Source organism: Gobio gobio (assembly GCF_949357685.1).
Source record: "Gobio gobio genome assembly, chromosome: 2".
NCBI classification, from domain to species: domain Eukaryota; kingdom Metazoa; phylum Chordata; class Actinopteri; order Cypriniformes; family Gobionidae; genus Gobio; species Gobio gobio.
In genome coordinates this window covers 39,679,148-39,705,898 of record NC_137098.1, presented here as the reverse complement: position 1 = coordinate 39,705,898, position 26,751 = coordinate 39,679,148, and the positions used below count along the sequence as shown (strand labels likewise).

The 26,751-nt window shown below is 36.6% G+C and overlaps 2 protein-coding genes across 3 annotated transcripts in view; one reads left to right on the top strand and one right to left on the bottom strand.

Annotated features, from left to right (window-relative positions):
* Positions 1–488: 488 nt before the first annotated feature.
* nom1 (nucleolar protein with MIF4G domain 1) lies at positions 489–11,557 on the bottom strand. The gene is made up of 12 exons (XM_079840272.1): positions 10,418–11,557; positions 10,099–10,211; positions 9,805–9,942; positions 6,104–6,161; positions 4,677–5,003; positions 4,366–4,476; positions 3,237–3,401; positions 2,556–2,677; positions 1,952–2,084; positions 1,655–1,786; positions 1,362–1,471; positions 489–969 (listed from the first exon to the last, which is right to left on the bottom strand). Exons 1-12 carry the CDS (start codon positions 11,375–11,377, stop codon positions 792–794), a joined length of 2,547 nt encoding a protein of 848 aa, XP_079696398.1. The 5' UTR covers positions 11,378–11,557; the 3' UTR covers positions 489–791.
* A 2,425-nt stretch (positions 11,558–13,982) lies between these two features.
* lmbr1 (limb development membrane protein 1) overlaps positions 13,983–26,751 on the top strand; it is a 49,591-nt gene continuing 36,822 nt past the window's right edge. For both annotated transcript variants that reach the window (XM_079810796.1, XM_079810797.1), the window contains exons 1-2: positions 13,983–14,200; positions 24,603–24,675. In XM_079810796.1, coding sequence (XP_079666922.1) covers positions 14,138–14,200; positions 24,603–24,675 — 136 coding nt within the window. In that variant the 5' untranslated portion in view covers positions 13,983–14,137. The remainder of the gene's footprint in view (positions 14,201–24,602; positions 24,676–26,751) is intronic.

Below are 26,751 nucleotides of genomic sequence, written 5' to 3'. Positions count from 1 at the left end.
AGAGTGTAAATTATATTGATGCCTGCAGGTCTCACTGAGCCTTCTGATATCAACAAAATTATCTTCATTTCTGTTCCGATGATGAACGGAGGTCTTACGGGTGTGGAACGGCATGAGGGTGAGTAATACATTACATTATTTTCATTTTTGGGTGAACTGACCCTTTAGGAGTCACAGGCTGAATTTGTTAACATAACACAGTTATTGAACACTGGACGTTTTTGTGCATTGGAAATTAAGCATTAGAGGAATTAAAGTTATTCTCTTTTTCTGCTTGGGACATGACTCTGGCTTAAAAAAAACATTAATATAAAAAAGGCCATTGTGATTTTCTAACAACTTTAACAGTCAAATTTCTGTCACATAAACTTGGTATCTTTTTCATTTTTTTTACTTTTCTATTATTCTATTATCTACTGTTCTAGTTTTCAGATGTAAGAAAATTTTTCCTTTTCAATTAAACAAACATTAAAGAAAGCCTGACTTACTGTTAAAAGAGATATAATAAAACCAAACATGAATCACACAACTGTTATATTCTTCTTTCTCTTACTCAAATCAATACAACACTTTGAGATCTGTTCTGGTCAATGTGCAGTAATACATGTAATTAAAAAACATATATTTAAAAAAAAAAGTTTTTATTTTTCTACAGAATGCCATTAATAGAAAATGCTTTAGTATGTCAGTGATCTGCATGTTTCCTAAAGTCTTCATACAGGTTTACATATTGCCCTGCGTAGAAATTTTCACTTTTAGAGTCTAATGTATTATGCACGCATTTCTGTGCTCTATAGCTTGATTTTGGCGTCCCGGGCCTCCATGGCTTTGGTGGCAACCTCGGCTCTGTCCATGAGTACTTTTGCTTGCTCAGATGGTTCTTGTGACTGAATGTTCCGAAGCAGAAAGTGACTGATGAAAAGTTTCAAGCCTTCCCGAAGCATTCCTAGTTTGGGAATTCCAGAGATCCTGGGACACAATGGTAGACAGATATTGACACACTAGGCCACACACAAGTCATTTTAAATGAACTCAGGATGTCCCAAACATCTGGTCTTTTTACTCATTTTACTGAAATTGTTTAAAAACCTTGCACTCACAAATAAATATTTAAACATTAATGTAAGAATTGTTATAGCTAATTAAGTTAATTTCTCTTTTGAAGTTCATTTATACTGCCATTATGAAAAACGCCTCTGAAAAAACACTAATGTTTAAATAGCAATGTCAGACTTTTGCCTTTGATTATAACAAAATATAGATTTATGCCTTAAATAAATTAGAAGCTCACAATCTATTGAACATTATGAACACTTATCTACATGAGTAATATACATTTTTTGTAGACAAATAATACTCACCTGCCAAATATATTCACAAGATCTTCTGGCTCGGTTTCTTTAAGGAGTTTCGAGAGAATCTGCTTCAGGAATTTGACTTTGGGCTTATCTAGCTCCCCAAACTCAATAGCCTTTTAAAAACACAATCAGACCATCAGAAAAATAAGCCATTCTTTAACTAATATGCAAGTGATTCACAAAGAGGACGAAGGACATTACACATAGTATATACTGTATACTACAAATTTATACACAAATCATACATGCATTCTAGAATGGTTTCTTGGAGAGAAGTGAACTTTACCAAATATTACCTTGAGAATAGAAAGGGAGAGACTCTTCCTGTGTACAAGATGAGTGACCATCTGGACCAGGTTACTGAAAGACCTGCTGGAAAGGGTTGCCAGTTCTTTGAACTTATCCCATAGACTAAACTGAAAGGTCATCTAAAGAACAGAAGAAAGGCCGAGAGGGTTTACATTTACAAAATGGATGTTGTTTAATTGTAAAATTGACCTATAGTAAACAGCTACAATAATGCAGTGAAACAGTGACACCTAGTGAAAAAAAGCACACTCCTAACACAGAGAATCACTGCTGCTCCACTCTACCTGGAAACGCCGGTCATGTGAGCAAAGTTTCTCTGCCAGAACTGCATAGAATCTATTGAACATTTTCTCCTGTAGGCAACAGTCCATTAGAACATGAACAATTTCCCGCTCTTGCTGGTTTTTCAATCCTAACCTGAGAGAGAGAAAAGAATCCACTCTCTTAATTGGGTAGCCTAATTCTTGGCTTATTTCTGTAAAATATTACAAATATAGTACATCATGTTTGAAATACACAGGAAGAAAACAGGCGGGTCTCTTAGCAAGTTATTTAAAGACAGCTTTGTGTGTGGCATCATCACATACCAAGAATATAATTTCAGAAGATCTGTTAACATTCTTGTTCTCTTTTTAACCTAACATAAAAGAAATGTTGTCTTGCGAATAAAGCAGATCTGTTCTTTTGTAAAGATACTTTTTAAAAATAATTGTATACAATTCTTTTTCATAAGTATCCGGTCTGCAAGTAAATAAAAAGTGCATTTCATATCAGTACTGGCATTACATGACACTTTGATCAAAACAAGACTTGCAAGTGTCCCAAAAGGGCAACATGGCTTATGTCATTGAAAATCAATGTGAAGAAACAGAAACTATGCTGACAAACCTTAAAAGTTTCTCAAAGGCATCCAAATAGTCTTCACTTGACATAAGTACACAGAAAATGTTCCTCCTGATGTCAGTGTTCATTCTTTGTTTGCGTGCAAGCTCCAAAATCTTTGCGCTGTGCTGCAATTTCATGAAGACAAATAATCCATTTCAAATGACAATTTATGCATGGACCTTGACTCTCAAAGCCAATTTATACTCAAAAGTGCCAGATTCTATGAACAGAAATAACTACATTTGGTAACCCTTTCTTACAATAAGGTTTAATTTGTTAAAATTTCTTCTCTACATGCATTAACATAAACTAAAAATGAACAATACTTCTACAGAAATAATGAATCTTTAATTATTAAATAATTTTAATCTCAACACCTACTACTACTACATACATAATATATATATATATATATATATATATATATATATATATATATATATATATATATATATATATATATATATATATATATATTTATATATATATAAAGTTGTATCTGTTAACATTAGTTAATGCACTGTAAACCAACATGAACATTTAAACTATAACAAATGTTTTAAAAATGTATTGCTCATTGTTAGTTGTTGTTAACAAATGACACCTTATTGTAAAGTGTTACCCTATATGTTTATACATTTCAAACATTTGTAAATAATAAGCAAAAAAAAAACATCCCCTTACTTGTTCCCCTTTGGTGGATGTGATGGTTGTCTTGTTCCCTTCAATCATAGGTGCTCCACTCCAGGAAGATCCCACAATCCACCAGCGGCCAACGCACTCAGCTTCCAGAAGATTGTCTAGTGAGACTCTCAACTTCATATCACTGCCACTGGCACTGCTGTGAATCTATTAAGAGGGTTGTGTTAGTGTATGAGCACTCTGAAACAAAGTAACTGGCTACAATTACATTTCTGTGAAAATACTGTACAAAACTCAGATCAATGTGTGACCACACCAATGTATGGGGTTAGTCTGACCCCTAGTGGACACAGCGAGAAGTTAATTTGGTACCAATGATACCAAACGTTTTTCAATTAAAGGATTAGTTCAATTTAAAATTAAAATTACCCCATGATTTACTCACCCTCAAGCCATCCTAGGTGTATATGACTTTCTTCTTTCTGACGAACACAATCAGAGTTATATTAATAAATATCCTGACGCTTCCAAGCTTTATAATGGAAGTGAAAGGGGCCCACGAGATTGAAGCTCAAAAAAGTGCATCCATCCATCATAAACGTACTCCACACTGCTCCAGTGGGTTAATAAAGGCCTTCTGAAGCGAATCAATGGAGTTTTGTAGGAAAAATATCCATATTTGAAATTTTATAAAGTAAAATATCTAGCTTCCACCATTTTACTTTATAAAGTTTTAAATATGGATATTTTTCTTACAAAACTCAATTGATTCGCTTCATAAGGCCTTTATTAACCCACTGGAGTAGTGTGGAGTACGTTTATGATGGATGGATGCACTTTTTTGAGCTTCAAACTTGTGAGCCCCGTTAACTGCCATTATAAAGCTGGGAAGCATCAGGATATTTATTAATATAACTCTGATTGTGTTCATTAGAATTAAGAAAGTCATATAGACAAAGGATGGCTTGAAGGTGAGTAAATCATGGGGTAATTTTAATTTTAAATTGAACTAATCCTTTAAGCCTCAAATTAATTTAGGGCTGATATCATTATAATGTGAACATTAACTAGTTATCCGCTTTAAGCACTTTTGCATCGCAAGTCTACCTTGTAAATCTACCAATGTAAGTAACATATCAGTGATGCAAAGTAACATCAGTCATTTTCTCACCAAAGTCCTCTGCAGTTTCCTTAATTTCTCCAAAGGTTCAGGGTCATAACCCGGAATCTTCCTCATGTCATTGTTCTTCAGTGCCAGCATAGTCTCCAACATAAACCGAATCTGACAAGCAAACCAACATAACAAACGTCTACATATGAGAACCTGACTTCAAGACCTAATTTGTGATTTATCTCAATTGTCTGCATTTGTAAGCCGCTTTGGATAAAAGAGTCATTTACATTTAATGATTAAATGTAAATATAACATGATAATTTCTAAGCACCAGAAGACAGCTTCTTTACAGGACAAATGAGTCTTACCCTTGTTTGGTCCCGAAAACGCTCTCCTTCTGCACTGGCTTTCTGCTGAGCCTCAGAGATCAGCTCCTTAAGAGCTAGCGGATCATCCTTTCTCAGAGCAAACCCAACGTTCTTCAGCACCAGCAGAACTAGTTCTATATCCTTTGAGCTGAAACGAGTGACCAGCTTCTTCAGAATGTCAAACACTAGGAGAGCATGAACCACATGGAAGTTGTATAGGTGGCCAATTATGGACAGCAAGTTGTCACATTCTTTGTCTGTAGCATCAAGTTGACTGTATGTTTTATCAAACTGACGGACTACAGTCTCTAGAAAATGAGCTCCAACCTCAGAGAAAACAAGAGAGAAAGTAATGAATTAGCTGATGTAAAGCAAATCCACAAACTATGAAAGAAATTCTTATAACAGTATGCCACTGAAAAGAAAACAGTAGTGAGCAGGGGCAGATTTGACCAATAAACAAGGTAAGCGGCCACTTAGGGCCCCATAAAAAAAAACACAGAAGTATATATAAATTATATATAACCTATTTATTTCCTATCATATTTTGTTTGGCCAGGATATCACCATTAAATTTTAACATTATTATTACATCTGCACGAATACAGGCCCCCCCCCCCCTATCATGGATAAGAGTGGACCATTCTACTAATCATCTATTAGTGCAATACGTGCGAGAAGAAAGTTTAGAGCTATAGCAAGCCCAAGCTTTGCTTATGAAAATATTAAAAAACATTTCTAGCTCCAACTAATTTTAAAATGTCATTGATATTACCCGAGCAGTTGAATTAAATACAGTAGAAAAACCTGCTTATTCAAGGACGTGCATTTATTGCATGCAGGAATAATGTCAAGGAATAAAGCAAGAACATGTCTAAAATGCATGAGCACAGTTCAGTTGAATTTCTTTGTTCTGCTGAACACAGAAGATATTTTGAAGAATGTCGCTAACCAAACAGTTGATGAACCCCATTGACTTGAAAATACTATGCAAATCAATGGGGCCCATCAACTGTTTGGTTACCCATGTTCTTCAAAACATCTTCTTTTGTGTTCAGCAGAAGAAAGAAATTCATACAAGTTTGGAAGAACTTGAGGGTGAGTAAATGATGAAAGAATTTTCATTTTTGGGTGAACCATCCCAAGACTTAAGATTTACAGTTTATTTATAAATGTGTTACATATATTATTAGTTGCTTTATTAGTGAGTTTCTGTGCATATTAGTTACGCTAAGTTGTTCCCATCTCACATAAACTTTGGGGTAAACTCTTCAGTGCTTGGAGGGCTACAAAAGTAAAAGGGAGCCTAGTTGATGTGTTAGCGCTCCATACATGGAATTGCTTAGGGCCCCTGGTAGGGGGTGTGGACTATATTGCCATGATGACAAGTGTATGAATCTGTAAAATGAAGTAAAGTAAATAGATACCTCTAGGCCAACACTATGGTGGAGGACGCTGACAAGTAGGATGTGCTCCATAAGAAGCCTGTAAGAGAGAGTGTTAGTGTTAATAATAATCATTTACAGGTATTTGTGTATTGTTTTATGGTCATATTTAATTTGAGTGTTTAAGGACAGGTTTTTTAAGGGTGGTTGCTAGGGAGATGCTAGTGTGTTCTGGGTGGTCGCAATGGTGTTGCTAGGGTGTTTTGGGTGATTGACAGGTAGTTGCTATGTGGTTGCTAGGATGTTGCTGGATGGTTTCCAGGGTCTTCTGGGTGTTCGCTTGGACATAGATTTTTTAGGAAAATCATCAGTTAGAAAAGATATAGCACAGTAAATGCTGGAATAAGCTACACAACTTTTAAAATCATACAGGCATCATACACTTGCCGACTTTTCTAAATGGTTATAGAGAAAAACTAGGCAGCATCATACATTAAAAGACTGAGGATCACACACTATCAGACTTTCACGTTGTTCAGAACACAACAAACTCACATAGAAACACGTGCCTCGTTTCTAGGAGACGCATGAAAACAATGTGTTTTAAAATCAGCTCAAAATATCAAACATGTTTGATATCCTCCAACTGGATGGAGTCACAATAGCCTGGATGCCAGCCGAACTTAGCCCCGCCCACAACATTTGAGGTCGGGAAGTTCGGTCTGGACTTGATCCGTTGTGGAGCAACTATGCTCGAACCAGAGCTGTTCGGACCAATCAAATTGTCAGGGCAGGCTTTATACGATGATGGACAGAGGATCAACAGTAGCGCAATCATCCACGTCACCAAAGAGCGCTTGGGTTGAATTCGTTCTAATCCTAAACGGAGAACTTGTTCGTATATGCGTTCACCTTTACTATTTCTCTCAAAAATGATGATCGTGTTGGTAAGTACTCCGTGTATCCTTAAATAATTTTTTACAACACCGGCAAAGATCGTTTACACTCATCTTCTTCTACTTCTTCCAGCGTGCGTGTGTGCAGTTGAGTTCTGTTGACAACTATGCGTCGCTCCGTTGCTCTGATTGGTTGTAGGTCTATCCAATTGAGTGCAGAGGCATTTTCTTTCCTGGTTCGATTGAAACACGCCTCGCCTCATAATCACAGCCCAATGGAGCAGTATCAGACTCATATTCAGTATCTAGACGTCAGGCTAGAGTCACAGTATGAAGCTAAAAATGTCAGAGTCTGTGCCCATCATAGGATACGCATTTGTCTACAAAATCTGTCAACTTGGATTACTCAAAATCTTAAGACTGGCTCTGACTTTCAGCAACTAGCATTGATGCGTCTAGACTGCAAATTGGGGCAAAAAAAAATCAGGGAAAAAGTCATGTAGTAGATTTCAGCTTTTTAATCGGAACAGTATGAAGATCTGACCCCTGACCCTGGTGGATGTAGCTTGAAAGCACTGGCTTTTTAGTCTCAGAAGAAGAATATTATATGTCAGTCCTTCCAGAAAAATGCGTTTTTTTTTTGTGATTGTTGCGGGCAAAAATCCTTGATTATGCGGCACGTTTTCTTAAAAAATGCGATCAAAAATGCGGGATATTTATGCAATTTTATGCGATAAAATTGTGGGAACTTGCAAAAACTGCGGTTTGATGAGAAAGAGAAAAAAAGCACTACATCACAGAAAGTGCTGGAATATTTAAGTTCTCATCTTGTTTTATTGAAGACCTTAATAATGGCTAAAATTTACAAAACATTTAGTCAATTAAGTTCTGTAGCTTTACAAAAGGAATATGCTACAACTTCTGAAAAAATTAATAAATAACTTCCTGTTTTACAGATGTCGCTATACAAAACAGACATTTGAGTGCTTCCAATGCACAAAGTGCAATCTCTTAAAGGGTTAGTTCACCTAAAAATGAAAATTCTGTCATTAATGACTTCCCTTTATGTTGTTGGACACAAATTAAGATATTTTAGTTGAATTCCGATGGCTCAGAAAGGCCTCCATTGGCACAATGTACACTCTCAAGACCCATAAAAGGTAGCCTACTAAAGACGTCGTTACAAAGTCCATCTCACTACAGTGGTTCTACAATAACTTTATGAAGCGACGATAATAGTTATTGTGTGCAAAAAAAACTAAATAACGACTTATATAGTGATGACTGATTTCAAAACACAGCATCATGATGCTATGAATCATCGAGTCGATTCATGATTCGGATCGCGTGTCAAACTGCTGAAATACGTGACTTTGGCGATCCAACCCGCTGAATCGACTCATTGATTCATAACGCTTCAAACCGCTGAATCAACTCATTGATTCATAATGCTTCAAACCGCTGAATCGACTCATTGATTCATAACGCTTCAAAGCTTCATGATGCTGTGTTTTGAAATCAGTCAGCACACAGGGAAACTGCTTTGCTCTTTTGCTGTTATTTTTGTTGGCCAATGGGAGTTTGTGCTTCATCATGGTTTCACCGGTATCTATGGTTTCTCCACGGGGTTTGAAGCTTTTCGATGACGTTCGCGTCGGGTAATCACGTCACTTCAAAACGTTCCCATGGCAATAGGCGGAAATGGCGGCTCTTGTGTGAAGTAAACGAAAAATTTTCTACTTTCTGCTAATATATATGACTTTTTTTGCAACGAAAATGCGGGGATTATGAAATCATGATAGCCGCGCATATTTTGCACGCGGAAATAGGCAATTTATGCGGCGAAAGTGCGGCGTATTTGAAAAAATGCGGCCCCCGCATGAATATGCGGACTTTGGCTGATTATGCGTTAAATCACGCGATCGCATAATCGCGTTTTTCTGGAGGGACTGATATGTTTAAATACAACATCAGTATGTGGGCTTTCTCAAGTCAACATTTTTTAATTAAAGGGTTAGTTCACTCAAAAATGAAAATTCTGTCATTAATTACTTACCCTCATGTCGTTCGACACCCGTAAGACCTCCGTTCGTCTTCGGAACACAAATGAAGATATTTTAGTTGAAATCTGATGCCTCTGAAAGGCCTCCATTGGCACAATGCACGGTTCACTCTCAAGACCCTTAAAAGGTACTAAAGACGTCGTTACAAAGTCCATCACACTACAGTGGTTCTACAATAACTTTATGAATCGGCGAGAATAGTTTTTGTGCGCAAAAAAACCCTAAATAACGACTTATATAGTGATGACGATTTCAAAACAAGGCATCATGAAGCTTTGAAGCGTTATGAATCAGTGAGTCGAATCAGCAGTTTGGATCGCCAAATTTCAGCAGTTTGGGGGTTTGACACGCGATCCGAATCATGTTTCGACACACTGATTCATAACGCTTCGAAGCTTCATGAGGCCGTGTTTTGAAATCGTCATCACTATATAAGTCGTTATTTAGGGTTTTTTTGCGCACAAAAACTATTCTCGTCACTCCATAAAGTTATTGTAGAACCACTGTAGTGAGATGGACTTTGTAACGACGTCTTTAGTACCTTTTAAGGGTCTTGAGAGTGAACCGTGCATTGTGCCAATGGAGGCCTTTCAGAGCCATCAGATTTCAACTAAAATATCTTCATTTGTGTTACGAAGATCAACGGAGGTCTTACGGTTGTCGAACGACATGAGGGTAAGTAATTAATGACAGAATTTTCATTTTTGGGTGAACTAACCCTTTAAACACTACAAAAAAAATGATGAAAGACTGGGTTAAAAAATGAAGTATAACTTAAGGTAACCTTTCAGGCATGAGAGCAGGTGTGACGCAGGCAGCCAGCAGAAGGTCCGTGAGTGTATCGTTCATGTCCTTCCTGCTGGTGCTCATGTACAGCTCTTCCAACTGACTGCTGATGGATGCCATGTTGGGCTGACTCAATCTGCCAAGAACAGGGCAGATTATCAAACAACTGATCAACAACACATTGGCTGAATTTCACCTGGTTCGCCAAAGACGGTATACTTTTTTTTTTTTTTTAAACGAAGCCTCTTCAAATTGTGCTTTTATGTAGGGTATGCCTTCCACGGCACCATACCTGTTTATCAGACCTTTCACACTGCGCTTCAGTTTCTCCAGCTCGGCTTTGCGTTTGCTGTCCATGGCTTCTCGTAGGTGAGGTGGAACATACTTGCCCACTGTGGCAGGATTCTATAAAAAGAGGGAACCACAAATATCAGCTTCAAAACATACTGAGTTTTATAATTTATTAATTTTGTTTTCTGTTTATTACTTGTGAAACTGCTTTAAAACAATCTGTATTGTATAAACCTCTATAAATAAACAAATGTGACAAGACTGAATTTAGACCTAGACAGCAATAATAAAAAACCATATCCAGATTTACAATGACATACTGGTTCCTGGCTTTCAGGCCTTTTTTGTTCAGATTCATGATCATTTTCCTCTGACGCATCGGTGTGATCTTCCTCTTCTTCATCACCTTCCACATAATCTTCTATCTGTGTGTCGTCTTCTTCTACGTTCTCCTCTTCTTCCATATGGGCATCATCCTCTCCATCTCCTTCCTCTTCATCAGCATCATCTTCATCCTCACTGTCATCTTTGTTACTATCATCTGTCATTTGCCCGTCGCTGTCCTCTTCCAAATCATCAAAGTTATCCTTCGCTTTGTCCAAGTCCATTTCTTCATCACTCTCATACAGTCCTGTCGCAGATGCCCCAGGCTCAAGAATTCCTAAAATATAATCGAGCCCATCGTTGGCAAATGACTGAGGCAGAGTCTTTTTGTTCTTTCTTTTATTCAGTCCGAGGCGTTTTTCTAATTTTTTTATTTCCTTGTCCTCTTCGATATTGGCCTCAATTAGAGACCGCTTTCTGCTCTCGTGCAGATTAGATTTCGTTCTCTGCTTTGGCAGATGCTCGGAGAAGTGGACTTTCCTTTTAGTCGTCTCTTCTACACCATCTTTAATACTGATAATGTCTTTATTTGTCTCCTGCTGTTTGTGAGCGGCATTTTTAAGATTTCCAATCGGCTTCACAGCTGTTTTCTGTGTATTTTCCTCATTGGCAGTGGGAGTGTTTTGCGCAGGTTCCTCGCCGGGCTTCGGAAGTGGTTGACCCATGTAGTGACTTTTCATCTTGGCTTTCTTTAACTTACGTTTCTCTTTGCGCAGCACTTTTCTATTTTTCCTCTTTACAAAGATTGCTCTCCGGTTGTTTTCATTTTCATCGAAGCCGCCTTTGCTCTTCACAAAGTCATTAACTGAGTCCATGAATTTCTGAAGTTTCTCCTTGTGCATTTGCCTTCCACCTTTCCCTTTCCCTTTGCTCTTGCGCTGCGCCTTTGCCTTCATTTTCTAAGTGAACTATATCTGACGGTGCATATAATCTTTATTTATTGTAAATAGTTTCGTGTTTACATGCGGAAAATCGCTATATATCGCATAAGAGAGTTGTCGGAAAGATAACACATGCAGATGCAGGAGGCAGCCATTGATGTTGTTTCTTCTTCGTTAGACGATCACGATATTACTGTAGAGAAAAGCAATTTCAGTGGCTTTACCGCCATCTACCGAGTTGGAGCGTACGTGACAGTATGGCAAGCCGTCTTAACTTTTATCATTCAATTGTATTTTTGATATGTGAAATTGGAATTTCAATTAAGAAATCAATTGAGCCTATGGTGACATTTCACTAGTGAAAATACAATTACAGATATCAATAATTATAGTTTTTACTAGTTTCAATTTATTTCTTGATATCAAGAATTTGATTTCTGCGAGTGATGACGTCATTGTTGATATCAAGAATAAACATTTTTACTAGTGGAAAGTAATTCCTGATATCAAAGATTGCCATTGTTACTAGTAGAATTCTAATTCCTGATATTAAGAATTAGCATTTTAACTAGTGAAAATGTAATTGTTGATATCAAGAATTAATATCCTGGGAATGAATAAAAGTCAAGCCGGCTTGCCATAGGTGACGGTGTGTGTTTTCATCTCGGATAGGAGTAGCCTAATCCCAAGACATTTGTTTAGAGCCCGATATAGGCTACTAATATTTCATACATACAACAGCAGCAATTACTCTAATTTTGAAAAACAAATTATTACTATTATTATTATGGTATTATTGTAGTTGTTGTTGTCATTATTCTCATTAGGCTACACTTACGGTGTACCTGTTACAATGTAATTATACATTTAAGTACTAAGTACATATAGGATTAGTGTTACAATTAGGGTTTAGTTTAGTTGCATGTATTTATTATGCATAATACTGTTATTACTAAGTACATCTAACATGTAACAAGGACACTATAAAATAAAGTGCTACCAATTATTATTTTATTATTACTATGTTTGACCTTCTGATGGACTGGGAGCCTGTCTGGGATATGCCCCTGCACTCTTGTGACCCTAGGAGAAACGGTATAGAAAATAGATGAATGATGGATGCATGGATGGACTGTTATTGGTAGTGCAGGCAATAGGGCTACTGTAAAGGATACAGGTCTTTAGTGCTAATTTGTGTAACTTTGTTTGATTATGTGTTTGGCCAAGTGAGAAAAAACAATGTTTTTAAAAAAGTTATTTACATGTAGTAACAGTTCTATTTAGAACCGTATCGTCCTGAAGAACCCTTTATATGCTGAAATGGTTCTTTGTGTTAGAGTTTAGGGTTCTTAATTCCGCCTTTTTGTTTTCCATGTAACTGTCAAAGCCACCTCATTACTGATATTCTGGAGCTCAGCTATACAACTACACAGATTGTCAACACACTCTCAACAGGTAAATTATTTCTTTCTTAAAAGTTCTATAAATGTTCTATAAAAAAATAAAAATGTAAATGGTTTCTTACCAATCATGTCTTTCTCTCTTTTTAGTTTAACAGAACATGTAAGTGTGAGCAGCTCTGTTCGGTTAAGGATACTCATCTTCCCTTCTCAACTAAGTAACAAAGATATTTAATTTATGATTCTATTGTTAGATTATTTAAAAAAAATATTATTATTATTACTTCATGCCTAAAATACCAAGTCACAAAAAAACGTTAAAGCTATCCCATGACATCATATCACGTTTTCCTTTTAACAATTGGTAAAGGGCTCACATGCTGTTTATTTTTTTGTGTGCTAATTTTGGCCTTCATAAGCATAACTGTTTTCACAAAATCAAAACTAAACTCAATTGTGTATTTCAGATGCTGTCATGTACCATAACCTCATAATCTGCAGAGAGAAACTGCCACTCAGAATACACACACATAATGAAGGACATAAAGACATCATGGATGATTGTGAAGATATTTCACTGGAACTTGGTCTTCATAACATCTAGGCCTATATCATGTTCAATGTCAATTGTTATTTATTAATGTATTCAGATAACAGCTGTTGTTAGAGCACTGTCAATTTTTGCTAAAAAAAATAAAAAATATTATTTGTCAAATATGTCAATAAAAACATAAAAGTACTTAATTGACACAACATGCTGTTATTTATTTATTTTTATTGTATTTTGTAAAACCCAAATAGAGGCAACAAGACCAGGCAGATAGAGGAATAAAATATAAATAAATAATATATAAACAGAATATTAATAATATGAAGATGCTAATATACTAATATTAATGAAAATAAGCTATTATTAAAAAGGTTATTTATAACACCATTAAGGTGCTATGTGTAACACTTTTTTAAAGCATGGATCCGTGTGGAACCTAATACAAAGGTTTCTGCTATTGTTACAAGCCGAAGAACCCTAATTTGGTACTGTTTAGAACCATTTTTCTTAAGAGTTTACTCTCACGCTGAACAAATGCTGAAATATGTAATTCTTTCAAATAGTTCTAGTCTGTCCTCGGTGACAGCTGTGCACCTGTGTGCATACGCCTTCCTGTCCTGTGGTGTGTCGCTGAATAATGACGCAACATAATTTGACTTTGTTTTGATCGTTTATTTGGCGCTGAGACGCCTCTACTGTCAGTCAGTCAGTCAGTCAAGCAGTCCTTGGGGCGGTCTGGTTATCCTACAGATGCGCTTTCTCTTACAGCGAATGGACTCGATACAAAAATGCGTTGCTAATGAATGTGTTTCTGCAATATGAAGAATGGAAGAAGACGATGTGACGATCAGAGAGCAGAATTTCCACAGCCAAGTGCGCGAGTACATCGTGAGTACAGAGACTGATGAAGAGTACAGCACACTGACCGTGTTTGTTGCTCTTTATCGCATTTAGCCACCATTGCGTATATTTCTTGAATTGAAAATATAAATTGGTTTACTATAATTGAAACTTGTGATAGTTTCTCTGTAGAAAATGTGCTTTATTTGAGTGAGGTTCATTAGGCTAGTTAGCTAGCCTGTTAGCTTGTCGTTAGCTACAATATTGAGCTCATTGACCTCTTTCACTGTGGCATTGTATTCCATTTTATTTTCAAACTAAGCCAAAAGCTGTGGTTAAGTTATTCGTTGTTGTCTGTTATGGTATATATGCACGGTGCTCTGTGAATGCTTTGTTTTTGTGACATACATTAACGTTACTGAATTTCTAGGATTAGAACAGACGTAACGTTTACTGACCATTTTGTGGTGGTTAGTTTGACCTGCTGATTAATCCTAACGGTTCGGCACTGACAGCTTGTTTACTGTGGTTGGTGTACACATAAGCTTTGCATATTTGCAGTATTTATTTTGGGTGCCAGGATGTAACGTGTCTCTCCTTCCATCGTAAGCAAACCTGTTCTCATGATCTGTAAGTGATTAAATATCACGAAATAATCTGTCTGTGCAAACTGGCATGCCTGACTGAACAAATTTCGCAGCCTTTGCTTGTAAGCACAGCCAGAAAACTGTAGTGACCGTGATTCCAGCTGCTATCTCTGCCTTACAAATGCAAAACTGTTGAATTGAATGATTTAGGAGTCAACGTTGTTCTTGTTCCACAGTTTAAAACAGGAGGCAAGTTATTCTTTAGCAAGTGAAGCAATAAAATACACATAAGATAAGAAATTAAGTTTGTCTCACTGTTGCAGTTTTGACTCGTACTTTCCTATTTTTCAGTATATTTTGTATACTGACCTTGAAATTTTACCTCTAACTTTAAATGGGAAAATGTAGTAGCATGTGCAGTGTAATTAAGAGAGTAATTTTGCTTAAAGGTGTGTAGAAGTGAGATAACTTATCAGCTGCAATGCAGACTGTGTTGTCGCCTCGTGTCGGCTGCATCTCTGCCAAAAAGCTACGCTTGAACACAACAAAAGGACTAAAGGCAACTGTCAACTAGCGTGTGTGTGTAAGTAAATACCGGTCTATATCAGCAGGTATCAATAGTCTATTTTTGTCATTCAAAAAGGGAAACCGAAACTAGGACTGCAGATATACAAACTGATATAAATCGCGCTGATCACTTTCTTCATTACAGTCGGCTCATGTTATTATGAAAATATTTGTGCATTCGAATGCTCCAGTAAGATGATGTAAAATTAACAGCCTGTCTATACCGTCTTGACTTCTTTGCTCTCTTTCATCACTTTCACTTTTATTCTTGCGCACTGACTCGTTCGCTGATTCGCTTCCACAAATTCAGTGGTTCAAATTCGACAGAAAATTCAACAGTTCACATCGGGGAACTGCAGGAATAGCAGTAGATTACCGAGCATAATTTCCATCGGCTGTCAGTCGACCTCACCAGCAGGTGGTGCAAGAGGCTGTTGACGAAGATAGGCTAACGATTGCATCATAACAACGCGACTCTCTGTCGCACAGTAGAGAAATTACACAGGAGGAGAAGCTCGCAGGCAATCTTTTACTGTCTATGAGGCAATTTATTAAAATAAATAAATACTATGCAAAATGACAAAATAATTAATCAGAATACTTACCAAAAGTTGCTCCTGCTCACGCTCTCCGTCTCTGCAAGATTCGGTGATTCAGATTTCACTTTGCACAACTACTAGAAGACTTGCAACTGTCAGACAGGTTGCTCACGTCACATCTACGTCGTCAAGCTCAGTCTAACGCCGGCTTCACACCGCACACGCAAGCAGTGCGTTGGCAGGGCAGGAGCAGTGCGTATGAAGAGCAGGAGCCGCGCATGCCCGTTGTGCATTCACACTGGCAGCGTTTGTCTCGCGCAGCTGAACTGCGGCTCGTGTATTGCAAATACAGACAAATATTGTCCATTATGTCACATTTTCCGGTGTTCTCCTCCGACCCCTGTCTGTCTCGTGCTTTGATTTATGATGGGCAGCATATATCTGCTGCAAATGCAACCGTGTTCCCCTCTGTCTCATACACACATGCATATAACATGTTGTATACAAGTAGTTCACATGATAAATGTAAAATTAAAGTGAAGATATGCTTCTAGTTTTAATCATTTAAACAGGCTTTTGAAGTTTGGGCAAAAACTTCTGGCAGTGTTGTGTTTTCGTGTAGGCCTATTTTATTTTATTTTTTATAAACAGCTCTGGATGTCATATGGTGATCGTGAAACACACGGGACACTTCACTACATGATTTCATGGTGAAATTTGTTATTTTCCATGTTAATCAGGTCAGTTTTGATCAAGAACAATCCACTGTGGCTTTAATTCAGCGTGAGCAGCGGCAAAAATAGACTCTGCGCCAAAACGATCGCAGCACTGCTGCTTCTGCTCTGCTCCTGCTACGCGCTGCTGCGCCGCCTATGCGTGCGGTGTGAATGCTTTAATCTGTTAACATGGGCGCCGAAAAAAATACGCGCTGCATGCCCTGCTAACGCGTGCAGTGTGAAACCGGCCTGGGGCTGCGCAGTACGCTCAGCCATCAGGAAGTGAGTGCTTCTGACTTTACTTTCCTCCGTGGAAGTCTATGGGGTCGCTGTGTCCATTTCTTTTACTGTCTATGACGAAGACCAGAGCAAGAGAGTGTCATTCATTCATTACATGGATTGACAGAAATGGAGCAAGTGATGCGCTTTTTTTGATGATGATCAGGGCCAGTATATAAATGGAAAAGCTGATAAAGACACAAAAGCTGTGACATTTAAGTCTTCATGATTAATTTTGTACATATAAGCAGCTTTCTCTACCGTGAACGAGATAATGTTATTCCCTGATGCTGACATACAGATCAAACATTACATCTGAGGTTGACATATATTTCTCTCGGTTGTTTAGTTTCCTTAAAGGGATAGATCACCCAAAAATGAAAATTAGCCCATAATTTACTCACCCCCAAGTCATCCGAGGTGCATATGACGTTCTTCTTTCAGACTTGAGGGTGAGTAAATTATGGGTTAATTTTCATTTTTGGGTGAACTATCCCTTTAACTTTATATCGCAGCGTTGTGCTGCGGTACTGAGGGTTCCCTCAATGTCATACTCCAGGACTCCCCTGCCGTCAGGAAGCTTAGCTTAATACAGTGATATAAAAGACCAAACTCGCACCTCATTGAGGATGTAGGCCAGGGGTCGGCATTAAATTTGGCATTAAAAAAAAAAAATGCCCAGAACATAGTCAAGAGATAATTTAAGACATTAATTGATGAAAAATGCAACTAGAATTGCCTGTTGACATACTGTTACAGTGTCTTTTGTAACTGGTAGTGAGCTGTTACTCTTCAAAAAATGTTGATAAATTAATAAAGCAGTAGTGACACGTAACCTAAGTATCTCCATTCACCAACTTGCAACACAGACCTAAAACACACATATGTGGGAGATGCGGAATGGATAAAAATAACTAAAAGAGACAAAGCATGGCACCTTTTTTTTGCTGGTTGTCTTGTCAATATTTTTGATAAAAAGGAAGCTGAATTTGAGTCGTTATTGTTCACGTGTTGGTGCTGAGGCCCCACATTATAAGCAAACGTTTCAATGGTTCACTGTTCGTTTTATCATACCACACATTTCATGACGGCTATTTTAGAGGCATATCTAGCAATCCATTCCACAGACTCTTTTGAATGTCTTTCAGAACTTTTCAAAAAAATAAAAAATTAATTCATTCTGCATTGGAGTTGAACGCTCTAACATGGAAGCTAAAGGCTACGACCTCTAGCGTTAGTCACTGATACATTCTCTTCACAGCAGTGAGATTTACCTGCACTGCTCTCACTAGCTGGCCTCCGTTACACTATCATGACAGATCTATTTCAGCACCAGCCGCTATCAAAATAATCTGGCTGCGGGCGCGCCAGTTGCCGACCACTGAATTGTAGGTTATACTATAGGCTACTACAGGCAAGCAGGTGAATTCAGAATGTGAGCATAACACAAAGTTTGACGCTAAGCGTCTCCCAGTGATATACTGGCATAAACTTGGCTTGACAATGACATTGGACGATAGTCACACATTTAGGGACCGTCTCTAAAGTTACACGACATGCATATACACGTAGGGTTGGGTTGGGCATCGCTTTGATTTGAACGATTCTGATTCCGATTCCGATTCTTAGTTTCGATTACGGTTCTTTTCGATTCTCTATTCCGATTCTTTGAGGGGTGGAGTCACAACATGTCACAGGCTCATTTCACAGAGGAAAATTGCATTTTGATTCAATAATGAGTTTTAGTTTTGGGACTTTCTCCGCTGGCATTTTCACTTGCTTTGCTGCAAAGCTGAATGGAGTTTCACACCGAGTCCCGGTTAAACAATAGCATTAACAGCAGTCATATTAGGACTGCTACTAGCGTGAGCAATTTGCGTATAGCTACATTTATCTACGAGGGGGAAAAATAATTTCAGTAATATTGTTGTTCACCACAATTCGCAATTTGGTCAAGGGCTTTATTACACTTCAATCACCTGATTATGACGAGGTGGGATAATGTTAGTTCACCCTGAAATGAAAATAAAGCCATCTTTTACTCACGCAGCTGTTGTTCAAATGCGCGTGTTCCTGTGTGTGTGCGCACTCCAAGCCGCAGTAGCCTCGTGCAATATTGTCATGACAACCGGTACACAATATTCACTTAAGGAGGTTATATTATTAGTATTATTTCTTATTATATACGTTTTAGAAAAGACGAGAATCGCGTTTTTTTCTATTGAGCTTGATTTCTCAAAATGGTGTGTGTGTGTGTGTGTGTGTGTGTGTGTGTGTGTGCTTATCCTGGGTGCAATGACAACAGTGCGAGTTATTATAGTAGGCATGAGCGCTGATGGCTCATAGTGTACACAGAGGAGCGCGCTCAGAATAACGGCCGAGCTCAGTGTTTTGACTGAATAATACGGTTTCCTTATCGCAAAACCTTATAGTGTGCCCCCTGAACACTTTCCATATGGCGCGCGTCTCCCTGTATCGTTGCGTGATACATTTGTTTATTTTTTGTGATGTTTTAGCTGATCGCCATTCACTGCCATAATAGGAAGGAGCGCGTGCAGGAACAGTATTTTAAATGTCATAGGACATAGGGCACTGGGACAACATCAGGGTAAGTAAAAGAAGGCTTTATTTTCATTTTAGGGTGAACTATCCCTTTAATAACGTTGGTTAGCGCAGGGTTGCCCGAGGAGGACAGACCTGCGCAGCATTTTAAACACGCTACACTCGTTAATTTATACACCACATATTTGTAGTGCATCCTCCCGTGCAAGAAATAAGTTTGTCATATGTGTTGCACTGTGCCGACCCAGGCTTTTTTTTTTTAAAAAGTGAAATAAAGCCACACTTTTGAGCGCCGCTTACCGTGCTCCATGGCTGCAACAGAACAAACGGGCGTGGCAAGCACTTCCGAAAACTTGCGCGTTTGGAACCGATGATCGGAATCGAAAACAAAATTTCTAAACGATTCCAATGGCATCGTTATTTTTTAAACGGTTCCAAGTTGGAACCGGTTCTCGATGCCCAACCCTATATACACGTTTCTAATTTCTTTAATTTAAATTTTTTTAAAAGGTGTGCATCATGCCTGACACCTACACGAACACTTTACAGTTGGTTATATGACTGTATGTCATTCTCTTCAAATGCTAGTGAAGTTAGAAAAGTATACACATGTCATATGTAACTTTAGAGACGGTCCCTAAATCTACTGGTATGTGCTTACATCTACAAAAGTAACCAAGAAGACTTAAATGTAAAGTAAACACTGCTTTTGTCTCTTTATCAGCTTTTCCATATGTATACTGGCCCTGATAATCATCACAAATGCATATCGCATTAGTTATAATTAACTAATAGGCATTAGTTAAATTAGGAGATTTAAATCACTTTTATAAATGTGCCTTAGAAAAAAAACATTACGGGTGTGCATCTCAAGACAAAACAATGGCACTATTTTTAGATATATCAGTGCAAGTTTCTTTTGGTTAAAACAACTCAAACATGCATTTCAGTAAGCCTTGTCTGTGAAAACGGGGGTTTAAGTTTGAATATGAAGTCTTTGTATTAACAGGCCAGATCCTTAACCCTGTTGTAGGTTTATTTTTATGGTGGAGCATAGTTGGATGTATGTAATGCAGATCTCTGTTAGTGATCTGTAGTTCTGTGAGGCTACAAGCAAGGTGTAATATGAGTAAAAGTTCAAGCTTAACCAGCATGTCTACATGCAGATCCATCAGTGTCTCTTAAAATACACCCAAGTGTCCTGGACACTCTGCTGATTGATAAAACAGAGGTAATTGGGCTTTTACTGCTTAGAAATATTTTTTGATACAGGCAAGACTTATACAGTATTGAATAATGCTGGGAATTAGAACTGCATGAATCTGGATAAATTTAGAATCACAATTTATTTTATATATAATTAATGAAATGAAATTAAATTAATTTAATATATACTAGCAACTAGTAAGAAGGTCATTACAAGGAAATGGCTCAAGGAAGATCCTCCATCTGTACATGAAGGGCAATACATTTGAAAATGATGTGTACAATATGGAAACTGAGCTTTTAGTTAGGGCTGAACGATACATCGAATTTTCATCGTCATCGCGATATGAACTCGATATGAATATTATGACACGAGTGAAGCACAAAGTTTTATTTACAAAATAAATAATAGGTTCGCAGTTAAATGTTACATCACAGCCATGGAAACATATGGATTCATGCCGATCGAGGCTTTATGTGGTGAGCCAAATTTAAGTTTGCTTGCGTTTTGCTATCTGGTCACACGATTTTCCCCGAATTTAACAATAGGCTTACTCCATTTTATTCTACTGGACATGGAATCTCTTATTTATTTTCCCAAATCCTCATTTACGTCTCTGACAGGGGATTAAACATTTCTTCCTTGTTTGATTTATTTAGGAGTAGGCTATTCGCATCATTTACTGTGGTAAAGTAGAAAAGGGAGGACAGATACATTTTACTTCAAACTTTACTTTATTTAACACAGTTTGTGCTTGCTATTAGACCTGGTCAGGTTTTTGTGTAGCCTATACTTGGTTTTGTGAGATTTTGTAATCGCATTTTTAGTTTCGCTTTCTCTCACAGCGCATAATCAAACAAAGCCTAAGTTCTTGACCCTGTGGAAGAATTTCGTTCTTCACATTTTACTACAAGTAGCCTATCAGTTTTGGAACATCAGAAGAAAACATGAAGATATTAGAAAACGATGCTTCTTTCCTGCTCAAGGCATATGACGAACGTCTGTGGGGAAATATAAACTATTTTTTTCTTTAACTAATATGTAACTTATATTATTTATATTTCGATTATTTACAGATATGTATTTATTTAAATGTTTTACAGGCTGTAGTAGGCTATGTTGTTTCACTGACGGAAGTAGGCCTACTAAAATAAACACGCATGTTTGAGCCTTATATTTTGTATTTTCAAAATGTAGGCTATTTAATTGAGATTGAGGTATATATATATATATATATATATATATATATATATATATATATATATATCTCAATCTCAATATATATTTTATATATATATATATATATATATATATATATATATATATATATATATATATATATATATATATATATATATATATATATATATATATAATAAATATTGATATATATATATATATATATATATATATATATATATACCTCAATCTCAATTAAATAGCCTACATTTTGAAAATAAAAAATATAAACGAATAATATATTTAACGAATATATAACGAATTTATATATTGGCCTAGGCGTGTATCCGCCACTGCACAGTTGCACTGCCGTTCTCCATTCTCTTTTTTTTTTCTTTAATATGAAATGCTGTTTGAATACATGTATTCCGTTACTGCCAAAACTGAACATGACCTATTAAAGCACTAAGACATCGGAACAGTAGGCTATAGCTATATTCACATTTGAATATTTATCGCAAGTCATATCGTCATCGCAATATTAAACAATGTTATCGCACATCGCAGCTTTTCCTCATATCGTGCAGCCCTACTTTTAGTTAAGACAAATAGCCTACTAATAGAATTTCATCACATTGGGGAAAGTGGTTGAAAAGAGATGAAAAGATTGGTTACCTAAGACTAGGGCTGAAACTAACTATTATTTTGATAATCGATTACTTGACCGATAATTTTTTTATTAATCGGATACAAAATATTTATTATTAAAACACACTATTTTTTTATTGGTAAAGCACACTATTCCACATCCTGTATTCCATCCAATGCTGTCCTTCAGACAAATGTGTCAGCTGAGTGCTATGGACACATACATAGTGAATATATCTACCATTACATAATGTAACCTTAGTTTTTCATTGAATAAAACAAACAAAAATAATAAGAATAAATAAATAAATAGCAGGGTTATTGTAGTTATTCAATGGTAACCACAAATTAACCATTGTTTAGCTTCAAATCCATAGTTTAACTATATGGTATTTGTGTGGTATACAAATGGTAATCTATCCTGCATAATTTCCATAAGGGTATGTTTGTGCTATACATTATGTGCAAAAAAAGTTACTAAGCAAATCCCTACATTAAAATGATATTCAAGAAAAGAAAAAGCACAACTCTGTCTTAGTAGATATAAGAGGAATGTTCTGCAGGAACACACACACTATGGACAAAGGAACCTGTTACTGTCATTTCTTTATAATGTAGAAACTTCTTACATTTATATTCAATTACACGCAGTTATCTCTTTACAGTTACTACTCTCATAAAATACTTGAATTACATGTTGACTTTTAAAACTAAATTTAGCGCCTAAAGCAGATATTTCAGTTAAATCAATGTTTTTGCGCTGAATATTAAAGGTGCACTATGTACATTTTTTTCAATAAAACCAAAAACGACTAGGCCAGTGTTATATATTTTATTCAGTTGAGTACTTACAATATCCCAAATGTTTCTAACTATTTGTAAATCGTGAGAAATTGCTATTTTAACCAAGGAGCCGGGATGTGTGAGGAAGTCGCTTGTCAATTGCGTGATATCTGCGTTACCCTCGGTTTCCGTTTTTATTTTGCAGAAAAGCTTTACTCTTACTGCAGTGTGCAACGAGTGTCATAGCAGCCCCCGAGCGAACACACAGAGTAACATCATAACTTAATTTTCAACACACTCGGATGTATCTAATATGATAAACAGAGCTGCATAAAAATTACATAGTGCACCTTTAATTGTCTCCCTCTCTAAAGTCTGTTTGACGCACATGCATGCGCCCGCCGCACCGCCACTCGTTCAGTGAAATTACACAGACTGTCAGGACGAGCTTTCATGCAAAATGGAAATACCCGCTTGAATTAGTAACATTTACAGATGAGGAAATATCCACTTTTCTCTTTATGGATCAGTGGATATAACCTGTATGCAAACGCACACAGGTATGTTAAACGCTAATGCATTCGCTTAAAGCTTAAAATAAAAAAAAATCATGTTTTGGGCAGTTGGATCACTTACCTTTCCTGCATCAGCTCACTCTGTTTCCACTCCACTATTTCTAGATGTACATTTTGTCCATAAAAATGCGTTATTCAGTGCTGTAATTTGGCACAACTGGTGGAAGCTTTGCGTACAGAGAGCAGACCCGACCCGATGATTTTCATTATCAATTTTATCAATTAGTTGTTGCAGCCCTGCCTAAGACCCACCCCCATGCCAAGTATAGCCTAACTTATTGTACATGTACTGTGTTGGAAGTGTAACCCTTAACATAACTTTGTACTGCAGAATTTGATTAAATCATGTGATAATGAATGTAATATCAGTTACTTACAATATTAGTGTATGTGCTCGAGTTTACATACTGTATATGTGTACACAAGAATATGTTCTTATGTAAGGATGAGTTTGTACATAATTGTAAGTATATGTTTTTTTCTATATTTGTTTGGGGGAAAAAAGTTTAATAGATATAGCTGAATCATTTAAGAATAAGATTGTGTGGGTGTTTGAATCAATATTGTGATCTTTTAACGATTAATTGTGTAGCTCTATTGGGAATCAATGGATTTCTGGACATACAGCACATAAAATCTTACTTTGGGTATTTTCTAGACCAATCAATTTTAGTTGTCAGAAGATGCTCTGTCTTTAGGTACTTCTACCTTTTAGTTAAATGGGCCTTGAATGAAAAGTTTACAATGTAAAAACCCTTGCAGAACATCAGTGTTTGGAAACTCCTTCATCTCCTTCATCTTTTTCTAGGTCTGCTTCCTCCTGTTTGCAGTACTGTACATTGTGTCGTACGGTGTCATCTCACGCTACAAGAGGAAAAGCGGTAAGTATATGACTAATCAAACTGTTGCACCATACACATGCAATTGTATTTATAATATCTACCATTTTAGAGTTTAGCAGAAAAAATATTAATTAATACAGCTTTTCACTTTTGAGATATTCTATAGGATGTTATAGATAAGTTTTCCATTGAGATGCACCGATTGCAATTTTCTTGACTGATTCTGATTTTAAGTGTGACCAGCCAATATCGATTTTTGACAATTCTGATTTTCTTTCAAAGAACTATAATCAGTTCAGTTCAGTTTATTTATAGAGCACATTTAAAAACAGCCTCAGGCCGACCAAAGTGTTGTACACATAAAAACATAGCAAATAGTAACTAGAAACAGATAGAATTGACAAAAAAAACAAAAAAAAACAGTCCAAGATAGAATAATTCTTATGCGCTAAAAGCAACAGAAAATAAATACGTTTTAAGACATGACTTGAACTCTGACAGAGAGGAAGTCGATCTGATATACAGTGGAAGCCTGTTCCACAGTGTGGGTCCTGCCACTTCAAAAGCTCTGTTGCCCCTTGATTTTAACCGTGTTCTATGTAAGTTTTGTTTCAGATCTAAGACTTCTAGTTGGTGAATATAAATGAAGGAGGCGCCAAATCATGTAAAGATTTATATACTAATAATAAAATTTGATATTCAATTCTGTAATTTATCGGAAGCCAATGGAGGGATCTCAAAAGGGGGGTGGCTTGATCAAATTTACTCTTTCCCTTCAGGAATTTAGCCGCGGCATTTTGAACAACCTGCAGGCACGATGTCTGGGATTTTGATATACCAAAATAAAGTGAGTTGCAGTAGTCCATGGGCGAGGTGATAAGAGCATGGATCGCAGTCTCCAACGAGCGCTTGGGAAGATAGGATTACATTTTTGCCAGGGAGCGAAGATAGAAAAAGCTAGATCCAATGACACTACTAATTTGTTTATCAAATTTGAGGGAACTATCTAATATCACACCTAAATTCTGTACTTGGGAAGAGCTAGATAAATCTAGAGAACTAAGGTCAAGATTATGTTTTAGCCTGGTTTCTGAAGGGTCAAAAACAACAATTTCTGTTCAAAAATAGGAATTTCTTGGCAAGCCAAGCTTTAACCTCCTCAAGACATGCTTTCAAACTGTCTAGAGCACACCTATTTTTCCTAGACAAAGGCATGTAGATCTGAGAAATGAGACATTGTGTTTCTTAAAGATAGAACAGAGAGGAAGAAGATAAAGAGAGAATAGGACAGGAGCATATATCAACAGCATATACAAACAAAAATCTACTTTTCTGCAATGAAAATTTTTTATTTTCATTAAAAAACAAGTAAAAAGACAGTAATTAGATAAGAACAATTAAACAAATTTCAAACAATAGCACAAATAAATGCAATAGAATAAAGAGATATAATAAACACAAATTATTAATTTGTTTACAATATTAGGGCCCTATGAAGTGTTTTTTTTGTGTTTGTTTTTTTAACAGAAATTCTGTGTTGTGTATTTTAGTTTTTCTGGTAATCAAATTAAGGCATAAACATTAATTTATTTTTAATCAAATGAAATTTAAATAAACCCTTCCATTTTTTGGCAAACAAAGTGCTGCACAACAGATTATTGCTGTTAAAATTAAAACATTGAAGAAAAATTTCGATTTTATTCCTTTAAAAATAAAGTTTTAATAATGATCGTTGAAATTATTATTATTTGTAGTAATATTACACTAAGACGTATATTATACTGTATAATAGTAATACAATAGTACGTAGTACTATACTATAGTAATATATTTCTGTCACAAGTTAAACTGAACTTTTATTTTGGCGGTTTGCTGTGAAGATCTTGAGTTTCTGTGTGTTTATGATATGACAATATTTTTTCTCAAATCATATGGTAAAATGCTCATGAGGTGACTCTCAGAGTGGTTTGGAGATAAAGTTCATGTGTTCATGTCGTAATGTAGTAATACCGCGACCGTCACACGTGCTTTGGGTGTGTTATCGTCTGAGCCTGCGCCATTCATTCACACAGGCTGCATCCGAAACCTGGAAAATGCTGCCTTCGGAGGACACAT